General features: G+C 40.2%; 1 protein-coding gene across 3 annotated transcripts in view; it reads right to left on the bottom strand.

The window, feature by feature from the left end:
- Positions 1 to 22,793, bottom strand: part of DARS2 (aspartyl-tRNA synthetase 2, mitochondrial) — a 34,098-nt gene extending 11,305 nt beyond the window's left edge. For 2 of the 3 annotated variants that reach the window (XM_021668033.2, XM_064370803.1), the window contains exons 1-12: positions 22,106 to 22,793; positions 21,328 to 21,427; positions 19,469 to 19,535; positions 16,762 to 16,863; positions 16,146 to 16,241; positions 14,636 to 14,759; positions 12,986 to 13,032; positions 10,750 to 10,856; positions 9,852 to 9,921; positions 8,049 to 8,228; positions 6,024 to 6,131; positions 1,495 to 1,557 (exon numbers count right to left, since the gene is read on the bottom strand). In XM_021668033.2, coding sequence (XP_021523708.2) covers positions 1,495 to 1,557; positions 6,024 to 6,131; positions 8,049 to 8,228; positions 9,852 to 9,921; positions 10,750 to 10,856; positions 12,986 to 13,032; positions 14,636 to 14,759; positions 16,146 to 16,241; positions 16,762 to 16,863; positions 19,469 to 19,535; positions 21,328 to 21,427; positions 22,106 to 22,232 — 1,191 coding nt within the window. In that variant the 5' untranslated portion in view covers positions 22,233 to 22,793. The other variant, XM_064370802.1, reaches the window with a different exon arrangement.
- Positions 22,794 to 22,907: the final 114 nt, after the last annotated feature.

Raw genomic sequence — 22,907 nt, 5'->3', positions numbered from 1 at the left:
TTTGTGCTTGAGGTATGAGGCTTGGGAAATAGTGGTGGTAGAGGTAGGTAGTCCATTTTCAGTATACAAATACAGTGTTTTCACATGGTTATGCTCAGTATAAATATAATCCTATAACCTCCTTTTGATACATATCATTACAAAAGCATTTTTGCTCTATTAAGTCTTAGAAAACAAAATTTTAAAAAGGAACTTTAATATTCCTTTGATTATATCATAATTTATTTAATTACTCCTATATGGTTTCATTTTATTCCTGTTATCATACCTAAGATTCTTTCCCCCCGCTTTTTTTTTTTGAGACAGAGTCTCACGCTATCGCCCAGGCTGGAGTGCAGTGGCATGAACACAGCTCACTGCAGCCTCGATCTCCTGGGCTCAAGTGATCCACCCACCTCAGCCTCTCAAGTAGCTGGGATGACAGGGGTGTGCCACCATGCCCAGTTAAATTTTTTTCTAGTTTTTATAGAGATGAGGTCTCACTATATTGCCCAGGCTGGTCTCAAACTTCTGGGCTCAAGTGACACTCCCATCTTGGGCTCCCAAAGTGCTGGGATTACAGCTGTGCACTTCCTTGCCTGGCTGGATCCTTTATTTCTTTTAGACACAGAGTTTCACTCTGCCACCCAGGCTAGAGTGCAGTGGCATGATCATAGCTCATTGTAGCCTTGATCTCCTGGGCTTGTGATTCTCCTGCCTCAGTCTCCCAAGTAGCTGGGACTGCAGACATGTGCCACTATGCCCAGCTAATATTTATTTATTTAGAGACTGAGTCTTGCTCTTTCACCCAGGCTGGAGTGCGGTGGCATGATCTTAGCTCACTGCAACCTCTGCCTCCTGGGTTCAAGGGGTTCTCCTGCCTTGGCCTCCCAAAGTAGCTGGGATTATAAGTGTGTACCACCACTCCCAGCTAATTTTTTGTATTTAGTAGAGATGGGGTTTCACCATGTTGGCCAGGTTGGTCTCAAACTCCTCACCTCAACTGATCTGCCTGCTTCGGCCTCCTAAAGTACTGGGATTACAGGTGTAAGCCACTGTGCCCAGCCCAATTTTTTTCAATATGGAGTCTTACTCTGATGCCCAGGTTGGAGTGCAGTGGCGGGATCTCAGCTCACTGTAGCCTTGGCCCCCGAGGCTCAGGTGATCCTCCCACTTCAGCCTCCTAAGTAGCTGGGACTAGGGATGCAACTGGGCAGCATGGTGGCCTGAGCCTGTAGTCCTTGCTGCTTGAGAGACAGAGGCAGGAGTGTTGCCTGAGCCCAGGAAATCAAGGCAGCAGTGAGATACGACGGTGTTACTGCACTCCAGCCTGAGAGACAGAATAAGACTACATCTCCAAAATAAATACACAAATAAAATAAAAAACAAATAAAAACAGAAGAATGATCTCAAATAACAAGATGTTCAAAACTAATGATAATGATAATTTAGTTAATAATAGTTAAAATTAGTGAATCTCTATAAGGAAAATAACTGCTCTAATTAACTCCTTACCTGATCAAAATGGTCAGCTGAAAATTTTCTAATGGATTCAATGTCTTTCCTTTTTAAGTATTTCTGATGAAAGAAAAATCAAAGTAAACTTGTTAGTATGACACTTAGCTTCATAAACATGTTTATGTTATCAAATGACAAATATATTTCGTGTCTTCTATTACAATAGTAAGATTTAATAAAAATTCAATGTCTTGGCTGGGCGAGGTGGCTCATGCCTGTAATCCCAGCACTTTGGGAGGCCAAGGTGGGTGGATTGCTTGAAGGTCAGGACTTGGAGACCACCCTGACCAACATGGTGAAAACCTGTCTCTACTAAAAATACAAAAATTAGAAGGGTGTGGTGGTGGGCGCCTGTAATCCCCACTACTCGGGAGGTTGAGGCAGGAGAATCACTTGAACTCAGGAGGTGGAGGGTGCAGTGAGCCGATATTGTGCCACTGCACTCTAGCCTGGGTAACAAAGCAACACTCCATCTCAAAAAAAAAAAAAAATTCAATTTCTGCTGCCAAATGACACATTTTTAAAGCTTGTTACAGTGCTGTAACACATTTTTAAAGCTTGCTACAGTATGCACATCTTTTTTCTTTTTTTGCCATGGCATCTAGCTCTATCACCCAGGCTCGTGTGCAATGGCATGATCTTAGCTCACTGCAACCTCCGCCTCCTGGGTTCAAGTGATTCTGCTGCCTAAGCCTCCTGAGTAGCTGGGACTACAGGTGCGCACCACCACACCTGGCTATTTTTTGTAGAGATGGGGTTTCATCATGTTGGCCAAGCTGGTCTTGAACTCCTGACCTCAGGTGATCTGCCCGCCTTGGCTTCCTAAACTGCTGGGATTACAGGTATGAGCCACTGCGCCTGGCAAGCAGCTCTTATTGGAAATGGCTGTGAATGTATTCCATAGAAGATCCTTTATATATAATAAGCAGGATAAATGTTCAAAATGAATGTCTACGACTGAACTGTGGAAGAAAACTTTCAGACCAATAAGAGGATTCAGAATTTGACTATTTGAGGTTTCTTAAAATTCTACCTGTTTTGAAATTATCTCAATGTCTTTCAAGTGAGACACCATGGTTATCATGTTATATACGTTTAAAATGATCCAAACACATGTTATATACGTTTAAAATGATCCAAACAGACAGTTTGATGTTTTGGGGTGTATTCCCCCTCCCTTTGAGAGTGTGATGTCTTATCAGATCCCCTGTGTGAGAACTTGGAGTGAATTCCCTCTTCCCCTGAGGAATGTTACCTCAAACCTTATCATAACGCCCATGTGTGAAATACTGACCTCAACTACTAGACTTCAAAAATACATATAAACTTAAGAGTTTCACAGACACTTTGATAGCACATACTGTTACTGGCTATACTCTGTCAACTGCTTCTCTGAAAACCAAGAGATGGGTGACAGCCTGTTAGCTTTCAGCTAACCTCTAAGGCTTGCCCACCCACACTGGCACTACCCTCTAGCATGGAGGGACCTTAGGTTTAGTCTATACTGTGGTTGTGAAACCAGCTTCTCCCAAAAACTGCTCACATAAGAGTACACCTCGAACTTTAATTAGACTTTACTTTTCCCAGAGGCCTCCCACCATTCTAATAGAGCAAGTGGACTTTAATAATTTTGGAACTCACTCACTATGTGGTTAATACACCTCAACTATTTAGTATATTCCCTATGAGGTTTGTTCATTTTTTTTTTGGAGACGGAGTCTCACTTTGTCACCCAGGCTGGAGTGCAGTGGCATGATCTTGGCTCACTGCAACCTCTGCCTCCCAGGTTCAAGCCATTTTTCTGCCTCAGCCTCCCGAGTAGCTGGGACTACAGTGCACCACCACACTCAGCTAATTTTTTTTATATTTTTAGTAGAGATGGGGTTTCGCCATATTGGCCAGGCTGGTCTCGAACTCCAGACCTTGTGATCTGCTCACCACTGCACCCGGCCCTTATTCTCTCTCTCTTTTAAGCACTGTGAACCTAAGAAAATATTTTCTTTGTATGGCAATAAACCATGTGATTTGTGAAATCATACTTTGACCATCTTATTTCTACCATATACCATGCATCATTAACTATATTCATGCCACATTTAACTAGGTGTGGGAGGTATAAAAAGATGAAAACATGATCCACATTCCTGCAGTTCTTATGTCTACTTGAGAAAGAATGGACAAACTCGAAATGGTGTATATAATAATAGGCAAAATATTATACTGAGCTTACCTGAACATATTTCTTTCTTTTTTTTTTTTTGAGATGGGGTTTTGCTTTTGTTACCCAGGCTGGAGTGCAATGGCGCGATCTCCACTCACCACAACCTCCGCCTCCTGGGTTCAAGCGATTCTCCTGCCTCAGCCTCCTGAGTACCTGGGATTACATGAATGTGGCACCACACCCGGCTAATTTTGTATGTTTAGTAGAGACAGGGTTTTCCCATGTTTGTCAGGTTATTCTTGAACTTCCAACCTCAGGTGATCCTCCCGCCTTGGCATCCCAAAGTGCTGGGATTACAGGCATGAGCCACCATGGCTGGCCTAGCCTGAACGTATTTCTTATGTCTGGACTAGAGTATGAATAACAAATTACTTTTTTTTTTTTTTTTTTTAAAGACAGAGGCTCGCTCTGTTGCCCAGGCTGGAGTGCAGTGGTATGATCTCGCACTTACTGCAACCTCTGCCTACTGGGCTCGTGATTCTCCTGCCTCAGCCTCCTGGGTAGCTGGGATTACAGGCACCCACCACAATGCCCAGCTGATTTTTGTATTTTTAGTAGAGACGGGGTTTCGCCATTTTGGCCAGGCTGGTCTTGAACTCCTGATCTCAAGTGATCCGCCCGCCTTGGCCTCCCAAAGTGCTGGGATTACAGACGTGAGCCACCACACCCAGCCTGATAATAAATTACTTTTTATTAAATATATGAAGTAAATAAGATGTAATAAGACTGAGTTCTTACCCCATTCTGAGTATACTAATATGCTTATGTATGCAAATGAGCATAGACTTTCAAAATCATAATCTTATTCAAAATATATCTGGAATGCTTCTTATGAAATTACTTTTTTTTTTTTTGAGACGGAGTCTCACTCTGTCACCAGGCTGGAGTGCAGTGGAGATCTCGGCTCACTGCAACCTCCGCCTCCCAGGTTCAAGTGATCCTCCTGCCTCAGCCTCTTGAGTAGCTGGGACTCCAGGCGCACACCACCATGCCCAGCTAATTTTTTGTATTTTTAGTAGAGACGGGGTTTTATCATGTTGGCCAGGATGGTCTTGATCTCTTGACCTCATGATCCGCCCGCCTTGGCCTCCCAAAGTGCTGAAATTACAGACATGAGTAACCATGTCCGGTCATGAAATTACTTTTAAAGCAGATGTCCTACCTACAGAAAAGAGATTTATACCATTGTTTTAGAGTCAATGCTTACTCAGTCCAACCATTCTCTCTCTCTCTCTTCTATCCCTACTTCCTCCCCTTCCTTTTTGCTTTATTAGCTCCATCTCCTTTTATTTCCCTGTTATTAATGCAATTGAGATGAGAACTCTCAGAAGATCAAGAATCAACATGTGATGGGCATACTGGAGCTGATACAGGGCTAAGAGACAGACAGACAAACTGATACTAAGTGTTATTTTATGCTCACATACTCTCCACAATGAAGTACATGAGTACTTCATAGCATCCTTTATTTACTTATTTATTTTTGAGACAGGGTCTTGCTCTGTCATCCAGGTTAGAATGCAATGGCACAATCATGGCCCACTTCAGCCTTGAACTCTTGGCCTCAAGTGATCCTCTGACCTCAATCTTTCGAATAGCTGGGACTACAGGTGTGAGCCACCACACCAGGTTAATTTTTGTTTTTCTTTTGTAGAGACAGTGTCTCTCTATGTTTGACCAGCTCTGTCTGGTCTCGAACTCCTGAGCTTAAGCGATTCTTCTGCCTTGGCCTCCCACAGTGTTGGCATTACAGGCATAAGCTACTACGCCCGGCTTATAGTATTGTTTAAAAGGAAAAAAAAAACAACAAAAAAAACCACCCTGGATCTGGAATGTAAACTCATATTCATAAGATTTTATTGTTCTCTACTTATAGTTTTAGAAACACTTTTAGACACTTTTTTTTCACATGGAGTTTCAATCTTGTTGCCCAGGCTGGAGTGCAATGGCATGACCTCAGCTCACTGCAACCTCTGCCTTCCAAGTTCAAGCGATTCTCCAGCCTTGGCCTCCCAAGTAGCTGGGATTACAGGCGCCTGCCATGCCTAACTAATTTTTGTATTTTTAGTAGAGACAACGTTTCCCCATATTGCCCAGGCTGGTCTTGAATTCCTGACCTCAAGTGATCCACCCACTTTAGCCTCTCAAAATGTTAGGATTTCAGGCATAAGCCACCACGCCCAGCAAAAATACTTATTTTTATTTAAAAAGAATTGTTCTTTCTGAAGTTCAAATACGACAGTGTTGAACATATTTACTTCCAAAGCATACATTCTAGAGAAACATAGAACTGTACTTCACTTACTGCTCCTTCAGGGATACGTATGGCTTTGACAGTTCCATGGGGCTTACTAAGTGCATCTTGAAGAAATCCGATCTCTGTGTTTCTAAACACATCACTGATATCTATAATCTGGAAAATGAGCAACAAAAAGAGGTAACTAAATATGAAGTAATTTTTATCTGAAAACATTTAACAAACAAGATTTTAAAGAAGAGAATAGATCTTGATAATTTAACATTGATAGAATACATTCAAAGAGTATTTACCATGGGTTAAGCAATATGACCCATGTTTTACATATAGTCATTCGTTTCATCTGCACAAAACTATGAGGTTAGCACTCTTTATTATCCCTATTTCACAGATAAAACCAAGACACAGAGAAATAAGGAACCTGCCCAAGATGGCACAGCTAGTAAGTGGTAGAGCCAGAATTTAACCCAAGCATTCTGAGTTAAGAACCACTATTCCAAGCCAGGCGCAGTGGCTTACACCTATAGTCTCAGCACTTTGGGAGGCTGAGGCGGGAAAATCACCTGAGGTCAGGAGGTCAGCCTGGCCAACATGGTAAAACCCCATCTTTACTAAAAATACAAAAATTAGCCAATGTGGTGGTACACGCCTGCAGCCCCAACTACTTGGGAGGCTGAAGCAGGAGAATTGTTTGAACCCATGAGGAGGAGGTTGCAGTAAGCTGAGATTGCACTACTGCACTCCAGCCTGGGCAATAGGGCGAGACTCCATCTTAAAAAAAAAAAACAACACAAAATGGCCGGGTACAGTGGCTCACGCCTGTAATCCTAGCACTTTGGGAGGTCGAGGAGGGCAGATCACCTGAGGTTGGGACTACGAGTCCAGCCTGACCAACATGCGTGGTGGCGCATGCCTATAATCCCAGCTACTTGGGAGGCTGAGGCAGGAGAATCGCTTGAACCCGGGAGGCAGAGGTTGTGGTGAGCTGAGATCGTGCCATGGCACTCCAGCTTGGGCAAAAAGCTCGAAACTCCATCTCAAAATAAATAAATAAATAAAAATAAAAAAAGAAGCACTATTCCATATTACAAATGAAGAAACAAGAAGTAGTTGAGTTGGCAGCTGTAAGTTGGTAGTTATGATCTTTTGTATATTGTATTTTTTTCATTCTAAGCATTGAGCACTGACTATTCACAAACCAAGCAGAACTCAATTTCTTTCTTTTTTTTTTTTGAGATGGAGTCTCACTGTGTTGCCCAGGCTGGAGTGCAATGGAAAGATCTCAGCTCACTGCAACCTCCACCTCCTGGGTTCAAGCAATTCTCCCGCCTCAGTCTCCTGAGTAGCTGGGATTACAGGTGTATGCCACCATACCTGGCTAATTTTTTATATTTTTGGTAGAGACAGGGTTTCATCATGTTGGCCAGGCTGGTCTCAAACTCCTGACATCAAGTGATCCACCCGCTGTGGCCTCCCAAAGTGCTGGGATTACAGGCGTGAGCCACCACGCCCACCCTGCAGTACTCAATTTCTAAAGAATGTGCACTGAGAACTTAGATATAGAAATGTCACCAGCATTGCAGAGATCAAGGGATATTGCTCTTTAAGAGCAAACAAGTAGAGGCCTGGTAATGAAACTGTTCTATATAAATTCTACCCCTGTGTTAAATACTTACAGATATTAATAATTTGAATAAAGATTGTCATATTTGAGATTTTTACGGACCAAGGACACTTAATAACTGCTTGGCTTTAAAAACATTGAAAGGGAAAGAATAGTTATTTTTTCTTCCAAGTTACCATTCATGTCCATATAATCAATAACTTGCAAATAATAAAAACTTTATAGCAAGAATCTTGCTCTTGGAACTGGATCTTGAACATGATAGATAGAAAGAAAGCACTGTAATGCTAACATGCCATTATTCTCTCTTGCTCTCTGTATCCACAAAGGTAACAAGGTAACAACAAAAATAGCATCTAACTTTGTGTAACATTTGTCAGTTTCAAAGTGGTTTAAAAAGACTGCAGGAGTATCTGGGGACAGAGTACTAGAAAAGTGAAGAAATGTACCTTCATTCCAAAGCGAGTGTCAGGTTTATCAGTTCCATAGGTGGCCAGCGCCTCAGCAAAAGTCATAGAAGGAAAAGGAACAACCACAGGGTCTTTGTCGTTGGGCCAGGAATACTGAAGCAAACCCTCAATTAAACTCTGGATCCCAGTCTGGTCTACAAAAGACATCTCTATGTCAATCTGAAAGCAAAGTAACATACGGAAACTAACTTAGCCACAGTATATACACATTTATATATTTTTCTGTTTTCAAGTTACTATGGAATTTTGCATATAAACAATACATGGGGAGGGTATAAATATTATTGGACATCTTTTTTAAGTCAGACACTGTCCTAATGGCCTTACATACATTAACTTGTTTAGTTCCCACAACTATCTCATGGCTGAAGACTCAGAGAACTAAATTACTTGTTTGCATATGTGTAATTACTAAGTAGTGAAGTACATTTGATCCCAGGTCTGTCCAACTCCAAAGCTCATAATTTTTTCACTTTACCACATTGATTAAAATGCTGTCAGCTGTGGGGTGGTAGCTCAAGCCTGTAATCCCAGCACTGGGGGAGGCCCAGGCGGGTGGATCACGAGGTCAGGAGATGGAGACCATCCTGGCCAACATGCTGAAACCCTGTCTGTAAAATATGGCAAGGTTTCTCTTCAAACAGGCTGATCCTTTAATTCCCAGTACCCCCAAATCCTCACTTTCTTCTTCTTTCCTTTTTTCTGCTTTTACTACATGCCCAGGTATACTACAGCGCCAATGGTGTTATCAGCATCTGCTCGCATTCCATTCCTTATTTGGGAAAAGATCAGCCCTCTAGCTCGCCACAGACCACCCCTTTCTCCTCTCCCCTCTCTCCCTTATGTGTGCACCTTATCTGAGAAAAAGTTTAAATGTTTAGCCTATCAGGTCCAGTTAAGATAGTGTCGTCCAACCCCAGCCAATGGGGAAAGGGCATGGGGCAGGATTTGCGTCAGGAATCAAAACTTTCTCTCTCCTTTGTTATATGTGCTGCTCTCTTGTGGCAATATGAGGGGCACCCCTCTGCACAGAAGTAAATTTGCTTTGCTGAGAAATCCCTTCTCTGAGTGCTCGTTTTCCTTACAACTCTGAGCTTTATTTATAACACTGCCTTTACTGAAAATACAAAAATTAGCCGGGTATGGTGGTGCGCGCCTGTAGTCCCAGCTACTCGGGAGGCTGAGGCAGAAGAATCTCTTGAACCTGGGAGGCAGAGGCTGCAGTGAACTGAGATCACGCCACTGCACTCCAGCCTGGGTGACAGAGTGAGATTCCCTCTCAAAAAAAAAAAAAATCATAAAATAAAATAAAATAAAATGTTATCATACAGAAAGCAAATCATAATAGCTTTGGTAAGTGCACATATTAGAAAGATTAAAATATCAATATATAGAACTATTCATTCTTAATATATAAGAGATTTGTTTTAAGGACCTTATCATGAACATTAGAATGCTTTAGGAATTTCTGGCATTCCTTAGTTGCTGACTATACTCTTTATGGAAAGGACACATGCTCACTTTGGCAGCACATATACTAAAATCTGAATGACAGTGTGGCCCCTGTGCTATCCAAGGAAAGATAAAAATTTTAAAAAGGACATATGAAATGGATGAAAAAACTGAAGAGTTTCTTGACTGCAGGTGAGTTTAATTAAATAGCTGATGGATAAAATGTAATGAGAAGTCAAGTATTAATATATAAAATTACTGCACTAGTCTTGAAAATACTATTTTCAAAATAGCCTGAATTTTAAGAAACAAGTGAATATAACTTTGTACCTGAGTAAACTCAGGCTGTCTGTCTGGTCTTGAACCTTCATCTCGATAACATCGGGCAACCTGAAAATATCTACAATTGAGAAATACCATTAACTGAGTTAATTTTACACTAATACACACTTTTTCCCAAAAGTCTAAGGAAATGCAGGCTATATAATAATGATACCTAAAAAACATAAGAAATACTTTTATTTTTCATGACGTTTTAATCGAATTAGATATATAGCTGACCTATGAGAAATTAACTATTTTATATATTGTTTTCAAAATAAACACTGGCACCTCTGGATATTCATATATTAGACTGGCATGCAAATCAGTCCATGCCAGTTCTTTTTATGAAAACATTTTTTTTAGTCCATGCTTCTTCACATATACTCTTTTGCTTTGGCCAAAGTGAAATACTTACTGTGCCATGGATACACTTGAGACTTTCTGTGCTATATCATTCCAACTCTTATCTTCACCTGCTGAAGTGTAGCTCTATCCTCAAAGGTCTAGCTCACAAAGTTTTCTATATTTTCTCAAATATAATTTTAAAGTTCTTAATAACTCATTTGCAAATCTCAATACATTTACATTTTGGTTTATGTCACAGATGGTTTTATTCATTATCCTATTCTGTCTTACCAGCCTTAACACCTTGAGAGCAAAAAGGGGATTTTTTTAAAAATCCCCTCTTACATCTACTAGCATAGAGCTTTGTACATGCTGGCCACCCAATACATCTTTAATAAGTAATGACTACAAATTATGAGGGTATTTTATAAGTATTCTCCAAACTCTCATACATTTTCCACCCTTCTCTTGAGAACAGAGAGGATTTTGTGTTTCCTTTTTTCCCTCTGTTTTTCTCTTTTCCTTTTCTGACAACTGCTAGCATTAAAAAAAAGCCCACCTGTCTAAACCGCCAACCATCAGAAGTTGCTTGAACTGTTGAGGACTCTGAGGGAGAGAATAAAACTTTCCAGGTTCCCTGGATGGTACTAAAAACTCTTTGGCACCCTTTCAAAGAGAGAGAAAGAGAGGAGACAGATTATTAAAAGAAAAAAAAAAAAAAACCCAAGGTATAATTGACTAGTAGAAGTTGTTACTTCAGTTTAGCAATGAATGACTACAGAACAAAGTTCCTACAATGACAGAGATAATTTCTTACTTATCTTTGAGTCCCTAAAAAGGCTTGCACATAATAGGCTTTAAACACCATTGCACGGGTAGGTGGTAAGTTTATGCTTGTTGAAATGAATTTCCAATTCTGTTACAAGCTGAATGAATTTTGTGTCTCATTTCTTATCCAAGTAGTTCCTAATTGCATTTCCAAATTAAAGTGTAGTTTTATAATTTCACAGACTGGATAAATCGAGTAAATATCAATGTTTAGAAATGTCTTTTTTTTTTTTGAGACGGAGTCTTGCTCTTGTTGCCTAGACTGGAGTGCAGTGGCACAATCTCAGTTTACTGCAACCTCCACCTCCCGAATTCAAGCGCTTCTCTTGCCTCAGCCTCCCAAGTAGCTGGGATTACAGGCACCTGCCACCATGCCTGGATAATTTTTGTATTTTTAGTAGAAATAGGGTTTCACCATGTTGTCCAGGCTGGTCTCAAACTCCCGACTTCGTGATCCACCCACCTCAGCCTCCCAAAGTGCTGAGATTACAGGTGTAAGCCACGGTGCCCAGCCAGAAATGTCCAATTTTATTTATTAAAAAAAAATTCTTTTTTGAGACAGTCTCGCTCTGTTGCCTAGGTTGGAGTGCAGTGGTACAATCTCGGTTCACTGCAAACTCTGCCTCCTGGATTCAAGCGATTCTCCTACCTCAGCCTCTCGAGTAGGTGAGATTATAGGTGCCCACCACTGCACCTGGCTAATTTTCATATTTTTAGTAGAGACAAGGTTTCACCATGTTGGCCATGGTTGGCTAGGCTGGTCTTGAACTCCTGACCTCAGGTATCTGCCCACCTCGGCCTCCCAAAGTGCTGAGATGATAGGCATGAGCCACAGCGCCCGGCCAAGAAATGTCAATTTTTAATATGCAAGAGATTTGTTCTTTAAAAATTTTTTTTTCTTTTCCATTTTTTTTTCTTTAAAGAGGGTGTCACTATGTTGCTCAAGCTGGTCTTGAACTCCTGGGCTCAAGTGATCCTCTTTGCTTCAGCCTCCCAGTACTAAGACTACATGTGTGAGCCACTGAGCCTGGCTAGGAGATTTGTTCTTAAAGAATCAATTCATTGGCCAGCTGCAGTGGCTCATACCTGTAATGCCAGCACTTTGAAAGGCTGAGGCGGGTGAATTACCTGAGGTCAGGATTTCAAGACCAGCCTGGCCAACATGGCAAAACTCCATCTCTACTAAAAAAATACAAAAATTAGCTGGTCATGGTGGTGCACGCCTGTAGTCCCAGCTACTTGGGAGGCTGAGGTGGGAGAATTGCTTGAACATGGGAGGTGGAGGTTGCAGTGAGCCTATCGCCCCACTGCACTCCAGCCTGGGTGACAAAGCGAGACTCCATCTCAAAAAAAAAAAAAACCACATAAAAAACAAAGAACCAATTTATTAATGATTTACATCTATAAACCTCAAGGGAGGCAGGGCAAGGTGGCTGACGTGTGTAATCCCAGCACTTTGGGAGGCCAAGGTGGGCAGATCATTTGAGGTCAGGAGTTTGAGACCAGCCTGGCCAACATGGTGAAACTCCATGTCTACTAAAATATAAAAGTTAGCCTGGCATGGTGGTGCATGCCTGTAATCCTAGCTACTCAGGAGGCTGAGACATGAGAATTGCTTGAATCTGGCAGGCAGAGGTTGCAGTGAGCTGAGATCATGCCACTGCACTCCAGCCTGGGTGACAGAGTGAGACTCTTGTCTCAAAAAAAAAAAAAAAAAAAAAAAAAAACCAAAACACAACAACAAACAAACAAAAAAACTCAAAAGAAAGAAAACTTACGTGGAATAAAACAATTCTGACTCAAAATACCCAAACAATTTTCTCAATTCTTCAGAAAAACCTAGTTAATATGACCATCCTGAGGCAGTGAATAAAATAAAAGCGGATCCAGTGAATATAAAAGCAAAGTGGTCTAGCTTTATAACTAATAGGACATTATTAATAGACTGATTGAAGGAACACACATACCCCTGGGGTCCTCTTAAACAATGTTGGAGTTTCTATATCCACAAACCCTAAAAAGAGAGAAACATTATCATTTAGTATATAGGAATGTAAAATTTGTCATATATGATGTCCACAATATAGTACAACAAATCTGAGGCTTCCCTTTAACTAGGAATTTTAGCTGAAATAAGCTACCAAGCCTGCTGATGCTGGTTTTTACAAATCTAAGGAAGACGAAGATTTCATAAATACTATTCTGTTCATAAAGCATATTGTACACATAAAATAATTCTAAATATTTAATGGATTCCTGCCTACTGAACTGTTCTGATTTTTTAAATGTTCTGCTAGTGTAGAAATAACACAAAAATAGCAGAAAAAGTCCAGGACTGAATGAGATGTCTAGTTTAATTCACATGACATTTTTGAGCTCCCAATAAATGATGTATGTGCATGATAAAGAATTAAGAAGACTGGCTGGGTATAGTGGTTCATGCCTGTAATCCCAGCACTTTGGGATGCTTAGGTGGGAGGATTGCTTGAGCTCAGAAGTTTGAGACCAGCCTGGGCAACATAGTGAGACCCTGTCTCTATAAAAATTTTTTAAAAAATCAGCTGGGTATGGTGGTGCACATCTGTGGTCCTAACTACTTGGGAAGATGTGATAGGAGGATCACTTGAGCGTGAAAGGTTGAGGTTGCAGTGAGCTGTGGTCATACTGCTGCACTCTAGCCTGGGCAACAGAGTGAGATTCTGCCTCAAAAAAAAAAAAAGAAGAATTAAGAAATCTTTTTTTTTTTTTGAGACAAAGTCTTGCTCTTGTCCCCCAGGCTGCAGTGCAGTGGTGTGATCTCAGCTCACTGCAACCTCTGCCTCCCGGGTTCAAGCCATTCTCCTGCCTCAGCCTCCTGAAGAGTTGGAATTACAGGCGCCTGCCACCACGCCTGGCTAATTTTTGTATTTTTAGTAGAGACGGGGTTTTACCTTGTTGGCCAGGCTGGTCTCGAACTCCTGACCTCAGGTGATCCGCCCGCCTTTGCTTCCCAAAGTGCTGGGATTACAGGTGTGAGCCACCACACTCAGCCAAGAAATCTTATAGAAGGTTGGGTGCGCAGGGTGGCTTACGCTTGTAATCCCAGCACTTGGTGAGGCTGAGGCAGGTGAATCACCTGAGGTCAGGAGTTTGAGACCAGCCTGGCCAACATGGTGAAACCCTGTCTCTACTAAAAATACAAAAATTAGCCGGGTGTGGTGCCAGGCACCTGTAATCCCAGCTACTCGGGAGGCTGAGGCGAGAGAATCCCTCGAACCCAGGAGGTGGAGGTTGCAGTGAGCCAAGATTGCGCCACTGCACTCCAGCCTGGGCAACAAGAGTGAAAACTCTATTTCAAAAGAAAAAAGAAATCTTACAGGAAAAGCCAAAGGGCTGTCCTGCCTTTGATAATGATGGAAAATACTATAATACATTAATCAATGTAATAGCCACTATCATCTTTATCATCTTTAAAATAATGTTAACTTTTCTTCAAAAACTATATTACACATTGAGTGAATTCCAGACTTCTGGCAACATCTGATCCAATGATGCTAAGGAAAGGATACAATAAAACTGCTGAATAAAATAGAAGAGATGCTAAAAAGCTCCAGAGAGCATCCAGGCATTTCTCTTACCATGCAAATTACAGAGATATTCCCGCATTTTCATGACCATCTGGGACCTCAGTCGCAGGTTATACTGCATTTGGAAACTACGCAAGTCTAAGTAGCGATACTGCAACCGAAGAGCCTCTGTTTTCTAAAGAAAGTGAAAGATTTTTATATTTAAATATTTTTGAATATTAGAAAGGTATTACCTTTAGAAACAGAGTTTGAATTTTCAAAAACTTTAGCTCTGTCTTTAGTTTCCATCATTAAGTAGCTCACTGTATGCTCTTTCCATTTGTGTATATAATACCATCCTTAATTCCTACAACTTCTAAGTTTGTCATTAGTGCAGATTTACATTTTTTACTATTCATTATTATTAACATTACTCTTCACTGACTAAAATTTGCCTACTTTACCAAACACGTATCCATTAATTTAAGTCCATGTTGAGTCTTAAAAAAAATTTAAAGATTTTGAAGATCTCTCAAAAAAAACCACAGCACCACATGCTGTATCTGGGCATAGTGGCATGTGCCTATAATCCCAGCTACTTGGGATGCTGAGGTGGGAGGATCACTTGAGCCCAGGAGTTTGAGGCCAGCCTGGGCAACATAGCAAGAACTCATCTCCTGAAACAAAACAAAACAAAAAAAGATACACCAGAGTAGAAGATTCACCTGAATGGGATGCTGACTACAAGTGTAAAGAATGCAAGGGGACAGTGGTTGGAATCTCCATGGCTGTACTAGTAGAAACAGTTTGCTTATTTTAAGGCTGTAAATCTCTGCAACCCTTTTTGAGCTGAAAACTTAAGAAATGTCTATAACTTCTCTTTTTGAATGATTATCTGGGGAAAACTGTGTATTTTCTTTTTTACAATAAGGTCAACTATATAATTATATTGCTCTTTCTAATTAGAGAATTAAGTATTGGGAACTTAAATGTAAGACTAACTGGCCATGAAATGAATTTAAAAATCCCTTAATAGATCAGTTTAGAAATTAGGAATATATAAGTCTATAAACTGTGACAAGGCTGAAAATCATATGAGTGTATAGCTCCATCAACCCCTTAAACTTTGGAAAGAACATCCTAAATTATAGTAATTCTATTTATATGGATACGCTTGGGAAGTTAAGAGTTGCTCTAAGCATACATTTTAACACTTAATAGGTATAGGATCCCCTATGCCATTTGGCCATTTCTAAGCTAGACATAAATTTCCTTTCAAATGTTAAACAATAGCAACAAAAAAACTTAAATAATATAACACCTCAAGTCTTAAAGAGCGAATCACATTTTAATCTGTCTGAAAAAACAGTCTAAGTATTTAGGGACTGCAACAGTTTAATGAACTGGCACTATTTCACAACAGTTTGTCAAGAAGTCGTAGAACTAACAGAATGATTTATGGTATGTCTACAATAAAATGTTTAATTTTGTAGAAGTTAAACTTTTCTTTAAAAAAACTTGGAAAATACTTGACTAGTCATCAACATTTTCTAGATACTCTATTAATAACAGAGGATGGTACCTTCATGAAGTCCTTAATTTCAAAGGGCAGCTTCTTGCAGGCATTCAGAAGCTCAGCTGTTTTAACTTTGATTTCAATCTCACCTGTTGGCATTTTCTTAGAGAGTGAGAGAGAAGTGTTTTAAAAATTACACATCAAGACATATGCAAAACACATTTGTAGAACATGTGCATTTATTTACATATGTAATATGTGCAAAGTCCTTATAGTGCATAGTGTAAAGTATAAAACATACATGTCTGTGCATGATTTTGACATTCTTATGCATATCTGTGGCTGGTGTGCTCAGATATCAACAAATGTCAGGACACATCCTTGCAGTTCGATACTTGGGAAACTGAGACAAGAGGAATGTTTAAGCCCAGAAGTTCAAGACCAGCTTGGGCAATACAGCAAGACACCTGTCTCAAAAAAAACAAAAAAAAGTCTTAGCATGCATATTTATATAAATGTGTGTGTTTGTAGTAAAGATTTTGAAATCTGTAGGTTCATTTGTAGATTTAAACTTCAGTGCCTAATGTCCAATAGGTGCTCAGTCTGTGCTGCCTGAATGTGTACACAGACAGTGAAAATGCATACAAGCAAAATTTACAGAGGTATTTTCTAAACTACTTACTGGATTCTCTTGTCCTGCAGGACGGGAAATGACTGTACCAGACACTTGCACCACAGATTCCATAGGGGCTTCACATAAAATCTTCCTCACAGAGGCTGCTGACTACACAACAAGGGGTGAAAAGAGTTCCAAGAGACATAAGAACTTACAGGAATCTCAAGTAAGTCTATGGTTTAAAAAAAATTAATAGTCATAGCTTAATTACCATAAAAACTGGGGCTGCCCCTTAATGACTTTATTACTGAATTTAGTAAAAACTGCATCTCCATTTTGACTCTATATAATGCAGCAAGTAAAACTATTAGTTAAGAACTTTAAAAAAACTTTACAGCCAGGCGTGGTGGCTCACACTTGTAATCTCAGCACTTTGGGAGGCTGAGGCAGGTGGATCACCTGAGGTCAGGAGTTCGAGACCAGCCTGACCAACATAGAGAAAGCCTGTCTCTCCTAAAAATACAAAAACTTAGCTGGGTGTGGTGGCGCATTTGCGTAATCCCAGCTACCTGGGAGGCTGAGGCAGGAGAATCATTTGAACCTGGAAGGCGGAGGTTGTGGTGAGCCGAGATCACACTATCGCACCCCAGCCTGGGCAACAAGAGCGAAACTCCATCTCAAAAAAAAAAAAAAAAAAAAAAAAACTTTCCTTAAAGGAAAATAAGAAGAAGAATGGCCATTATTAATGCAAACAAGTCCCACATACTTGAAAAGCAATTGTCTGCAGGATTAGTCTTAGGGGCAGTTAAATCCAATAGCAATAACGGGTCAAAGTCAAAGGAGTTCTTCAGAGTTAGCTATACTCATCTCTGGATGCTGATCCCTAAAACATAATTCATTGCTCTTTACTCATTTCAAAACTTAAGAGCTGAAGAAATAATATTTTTCTTAGGCACGCAAGCATTAAGTAAAAATTACAATAGAACCCAACTTTGCCCAGTAAGTATGATAGAAGTTCTTTATTTTATCTAATTCTTTAATTTTAATTTTTTTTTTTTTTTTGAGACAGGGTATCACTCTGGTTGCCCAGGCTGGAGTGCACTGGTGTGATTTTGGCTCACTTCAGTCTCTACCTTCTGGGCTCAGGTGATTCTCCCAACTCAGCCTCCCAAGTGGCTGGGACTACAGGTGTACGCCACCATGTCCAACTAATTTTTTGTATTTTTAGCAGAAATGAGGTTTCACTATGTTGCCCAGGCAGGTCTTGAACTCCTGCACTCAAGCAATCTGCTGGCCTTGGCCTCCCAGATTGCTGGGACTACAGGTATGAGCCACCATGCCTGGCCTTGAATTTTTTAATAAAAAAAAATTTTTCTTCAGAATATCACTGTCATATTTTATCTAATTTTGATGATAATTAAATTAAATACTTTTTTTAGCAGGTAGTACCTTCACATGGCTTCAAATTCAAAGGGTGCCAAAAGATATAGTGAAAAGTTTCCCTCCTATCCTTGTCTTCAAGGCCCTCAGTTCCTTCCCCAAGAAGCACTCGGATGTTACCAGATACTTAGGTATCCTTCCAGAGACATTTCATAACATATATACAAGCAAATACACACACAGACACACACCCACACACATTTTGAATATATATTCTGCTTCCTTCCCCTATTTGTTATACAGATGACAGCACTTAGAGTGCTGGAGTTTAACAGCTGCTGATCTGTATACTCAAGAATAAAGAGTTCTTCACTTAACAGTATTCCCTGGATTTTTTTCTCCCTATTAGAATAGAACTTTTTCATTCTTTTTTGTATGGCTGAGCAGAGTATCCTATTGTAAGAATATATATTATTTTTTAAGTCAGCCTTTTATTGGAGGACATCTAGGTTGTTCCTAAATTTTTTCGATTAAAATGAATCCTGAAGTGAATATCCTTGTACATATGTCATTTTGCAACTGTATAAGTCTAGGTATAAGATAATTTACTGGCTGGGTGCAGTGGCTCATGCTTGTAATCCCAGCACTTTGGGAGGCTGAGGCAGGTGAATCACGAGGTCAAGAGATCATGACCATCCTGGCCAACACGGTGAAACCCCATCTCTACTAAAAATATAAAAATTAGCTGGGCGTGGTGGCACGTGCCTATAGTCCCAGCTACTTGGGAGGCTGAGGCAGGGGTTGCAGTGAGCAGAGATTGTGCCTCTGCACTCCAGCCTGGCAACAGAGCGAGCCTCTGTCTCAAAAAATAAAAAAAGATAATTTACCAGAAGTGGAATTAATGGCTCAAAGGATATATGCATTTATAGTTTTGATATTGCCAAACTGCGCTCCCCTTAGCTAGTGCCAATTTGTATTCCCTCCAAGAATTGAACACCTGCTTTCCCAAACAGTGTGTTGTCAATCTAATGTGTTAAAAATGACAATTACATGCAGTTTTAATTCGTATTTATCTACCTATGAGTGAGGCTGGGCAAACTTTCATTATGTCTACAAGCCATTTATATATTTTTTCCTTTAAATTTTTTGTTAATATCCTAGGTTCATAATTATATTTTTTTCTTTTTTTTTTCCTCACGGAGAAACCTGGGTTCGTAATTCTACTGGGTCACTGGTCTTTTTGCCATGTCTTAATATTGCTTATGATATTTTGCAGTTTTCATTAACAATAAACTATTGAATATAAAACCTCAAACATATTCATTTAACTACTTAGCTTACCCTAGCCACAGCATCAAAGAGGCTTAGACAATGACAGGAAATTTTCTATTACCTCATCCTGGGGAATGATAACTTGAACAAGCCCATGGAAATCTCTTAGGACCAAGAATGTGTTTTGCCTGATTAATGGAAAGAAAAAAAGGAATATTTAAAGATAAAATCTCTAAGCCTAAAGTTTAAGCACACAAAACAAATAACAAAAATCCATGCAATTTCTCATGTTTCTTTTTTATGATAATTATGTACTTTTTTTTTTTTTTTTGAGACGGAGTCTCACTCTGTCCAGGCTGGAGTGCAGAGGCGCAATCTCACCTCCCTGCAACCTCTGTCTCCCAGGTTGAAGCAATTCTCCTGCCTCAGCCTCCCGAGTAGCTGGGATTATAGGCACGCACCACTATGCCCAGCTAATTTTTTATATTTTTAGTAGAGATGGGGCTCCACCATGTTGTCTAGGCGTCTCGAACTCCTAACCTCGTGATCTTCCCACCTCAGCCTCCCAAAGTGCTGGGATTACAGGCATGAGCCACTGTGCCCGGCCTGATAATTATTTTCATTAGTTACATTTCATGCAATTGTTATCTATGTAGCTCACTGATGAAAAATGATTGTTTTCTATTTGTTACAATTTTTATTGTCTACTTACATGGCTTATTAATCTTATACAGATGGCTTATTAATGAAAAAGTATTATAGATTGAAAATTTTTAAAAATTTTTCATTGGCTTAAGTCCTTATAAGAAAATTTCATTAAATTTGGAAATTTTGCATATAGTAAAATCCAAAGATAGTATTTTAGGATAATAGAAGCATCTGATGGATCATTTTTAAAATACAGCAATATAAAGTCCTTTTCTAATAAAAGATACAATCTAAAATTTTCTGGAAGAGTTCCAACTGCTAATTTAATACCTCTCTGTGAATCATCAAAAGTTCCCAGAAATGCTAACATTTTAACATCCAACCTCTATTTCTCATACTGTCCTCAGTACCAGGAACAGGTACAGAAAGTCTCTTCAGATTTGGGTTCAGGAAACGAAGTCACTAAAATTATGGGGTAAATATCTACCTACTTCGGACATATTCTTTTTTTTTTTTTTTTTTTTTTGAGATGCTCAGTAGCCCAGGCTGGAGTGCAGTGGCATGATCTCTGCTCACTGAAACCTTTGCCTCCCAGATTCAAGCAATTCCCTGCCTCAGCCTTCTGATTATCTGGATTACAAGCGCCCACCACCACACTGGGCTAATTTTTGTATTTTTAGAAGAGACAGGCTTTCACCATCTTGGCCAGGCTGGTCTTGAACTCCTGACCTCGTGATCCACTCGCCTTGGTCTCCCAAACTGCTAGGATTACAGGCGTGAGCCACTGTGCCTGGCCTGGACATATTCTTTAAGAAGATCATATAACCTATGTATCTTGGATCTCGTCCATGTGAATTAATGTACTATTCAGGTATATTCTGGAATAGAGAGATGAACAACAACAAAAAATGGGCTCTGATCTTAAGGAATCACTGTTTATGTTTCTAGGCTTGCTCTCTACCTAAATTGAATAAAATGAGCTTTTGCCCCATGCTATTGGAGTTTAACAGCTGGTTTATAGGAGGCTGGCCTATTTTTAATTACTGGTCATAGGAACTCTTCAGTCTTAGTAAGCCCAGTGTCATTTCAGTCCACTGGTGGATCAAGCTTCATTGTTATACCCTTCAATAGATGTTACTGGTACCTACTAAGAATGACACTCTGTCACCTGGGTCTTTCAAAACTAAAACAAAGTTGAAAATTCAGTAAGTTCTTAATCCTGCAGGAGTTGCAAAATGTTTTATTCTTTGGACTGGTTGTAAATTAGTAAAGCTTTGGAATTGCCCTGGGGAAACAACCACTATGCATTCCTCAATGTCTTCCTCAATTTACCTTCGGTACTGAATCCATCCACATAAGGTGACTTCTTGGCCTAAGTGAGATGAACGCAGCTCTCCACATGTGTTGGTCCGGACAACAAAGCTACTGAATTCTTAAAAAAAAAAGAAAAGAAGCTTTAAAAGGCAAGATTAAAAATACATCACTTGCAGGTTGCTTAAAAATAAAAATTCTCAAAATACATCTAAGGTAAGTTAGGGAAACAGGTGAAATTTATAAAATAAGTCAGAGTATGTAATTTAATTCACTCACTATTAAATTTACCTGCAAATGTGTCAAAAGCCAAGTGAATAACAGAATGTAAATTTCTGTCTTGTGTTAGGAAATCTAAATTTTTTGGATCATCTAGCATTTGCATTGATTTAAATCCTAATTACCCAATTCTTAGTATTTCACATTTCTTCTCCAAATGAAATACGATTTTAGAAACTGCAGAAATGGATGGTGCAGGAACTATTTAATTTTAGTATGAATCCAGCGTTTAACAGCCACTTGTACACTAGAAAACACTATTATAATTCTGTGAAAAAGGATTTTTTAAGGCATCAACCAAAAGCTGAGTATTCTATATATTACATGGTTACCTTTTTGTGGTCTTTCTAAAAACTCAGGGAAAAAACCCCTGCATTATAATGAAGAGAGTGAACGATGTGCTTCTACACATAAGGCTATCCATTTAAGAATTGGGGGCGGGAAATGAAATAAAAGCTCTCTGGCCGTAGATAACAGACTGAAGTACTGTTCATAGAACAGATCTCTTCGCTATTTTCACCTGGATTTCTCCTCTGCGAACTCAGGACCAGACTTCTGGAGAGAGAACCCCAGATGGGTTGGGTAGTCCTTCTAATGGGTCTGGATAAACCGCTGTACAGCTGACTTAACCAAGAAGGGAAGTACATGTTGGAGCCACAGGATGGCGAAAAACAGTCACGAATCCCACGCTGCAGGTAGTTAAAAGTCGGTTTTGGAGATACAAAAATCCCTTAAAATTCCAGGAGTTCCCACTCTCTTCTCGAATATTTAAGTCCTCCTCCGCACAACATTCCAGTACACGTGTCTAGAAACAAGACAAATCTGCAAGTTCTTTGGGGCCCTTGATGGGGTGGAGATAAGGGAAAGACCTTTCCCCGAGTCTTAAAGCATCAGTTTCCACTTCTATTCAACAAGTCGACAGCCAAAAGTGACGACGAGAGAGCGACTCCATGTAGCAGGACCAGGCGCGAGCCCGAGACAACCCAGAGGCTGTCACGAGGCCCACGCCCTTCCTTTCTTTCTACGCTTCCCGACAGGCTCCCGCGGCCAGAACCGGGAAACAAGGAGGAATAGTCTCGCGTTTCAAATTTCGTAGACCTGCTGGCCGGTCTTGAGCCTTCTGAAAGAGGAAGGCGAACAAAGCCAAAATGCTAAATGCTAGGGCCGGAACCCATACACAGGTCACCGCTGAGGTCCAAGCGCCCTTCAATCGGCCCGCTAATACAGAGGATTACGGGGAAGAAATTCAACGAATCAGCGCTGAGGTGCCGCCGCCATGCTTACTAAGGGCGGAAATTTGAGAGAAAGCTTCGCACCGGTAG

The sequence above is a fragment of the Aotus nancymaae genome, unplaced genomic scaffold, assembly GCF_030222135.1.
Source record: "Aotus nancymaae isolate 86718 unplaced genomic scaffold, 86718_ANA_hifiasm-v0.15.2.pri h1tg000108l, whole genome shotgun sequence".
Taxonomy (NCBI): Eukaryota; Metazoa; Chordata; class Mammalia; order Primates; family Aotidae; genus Aotus; species Aotus nancymaae.
Note: the sequence above shows the minus strand (reverse complement) of the source record. Positions and strands in the feature narration are given on the sequence as shown.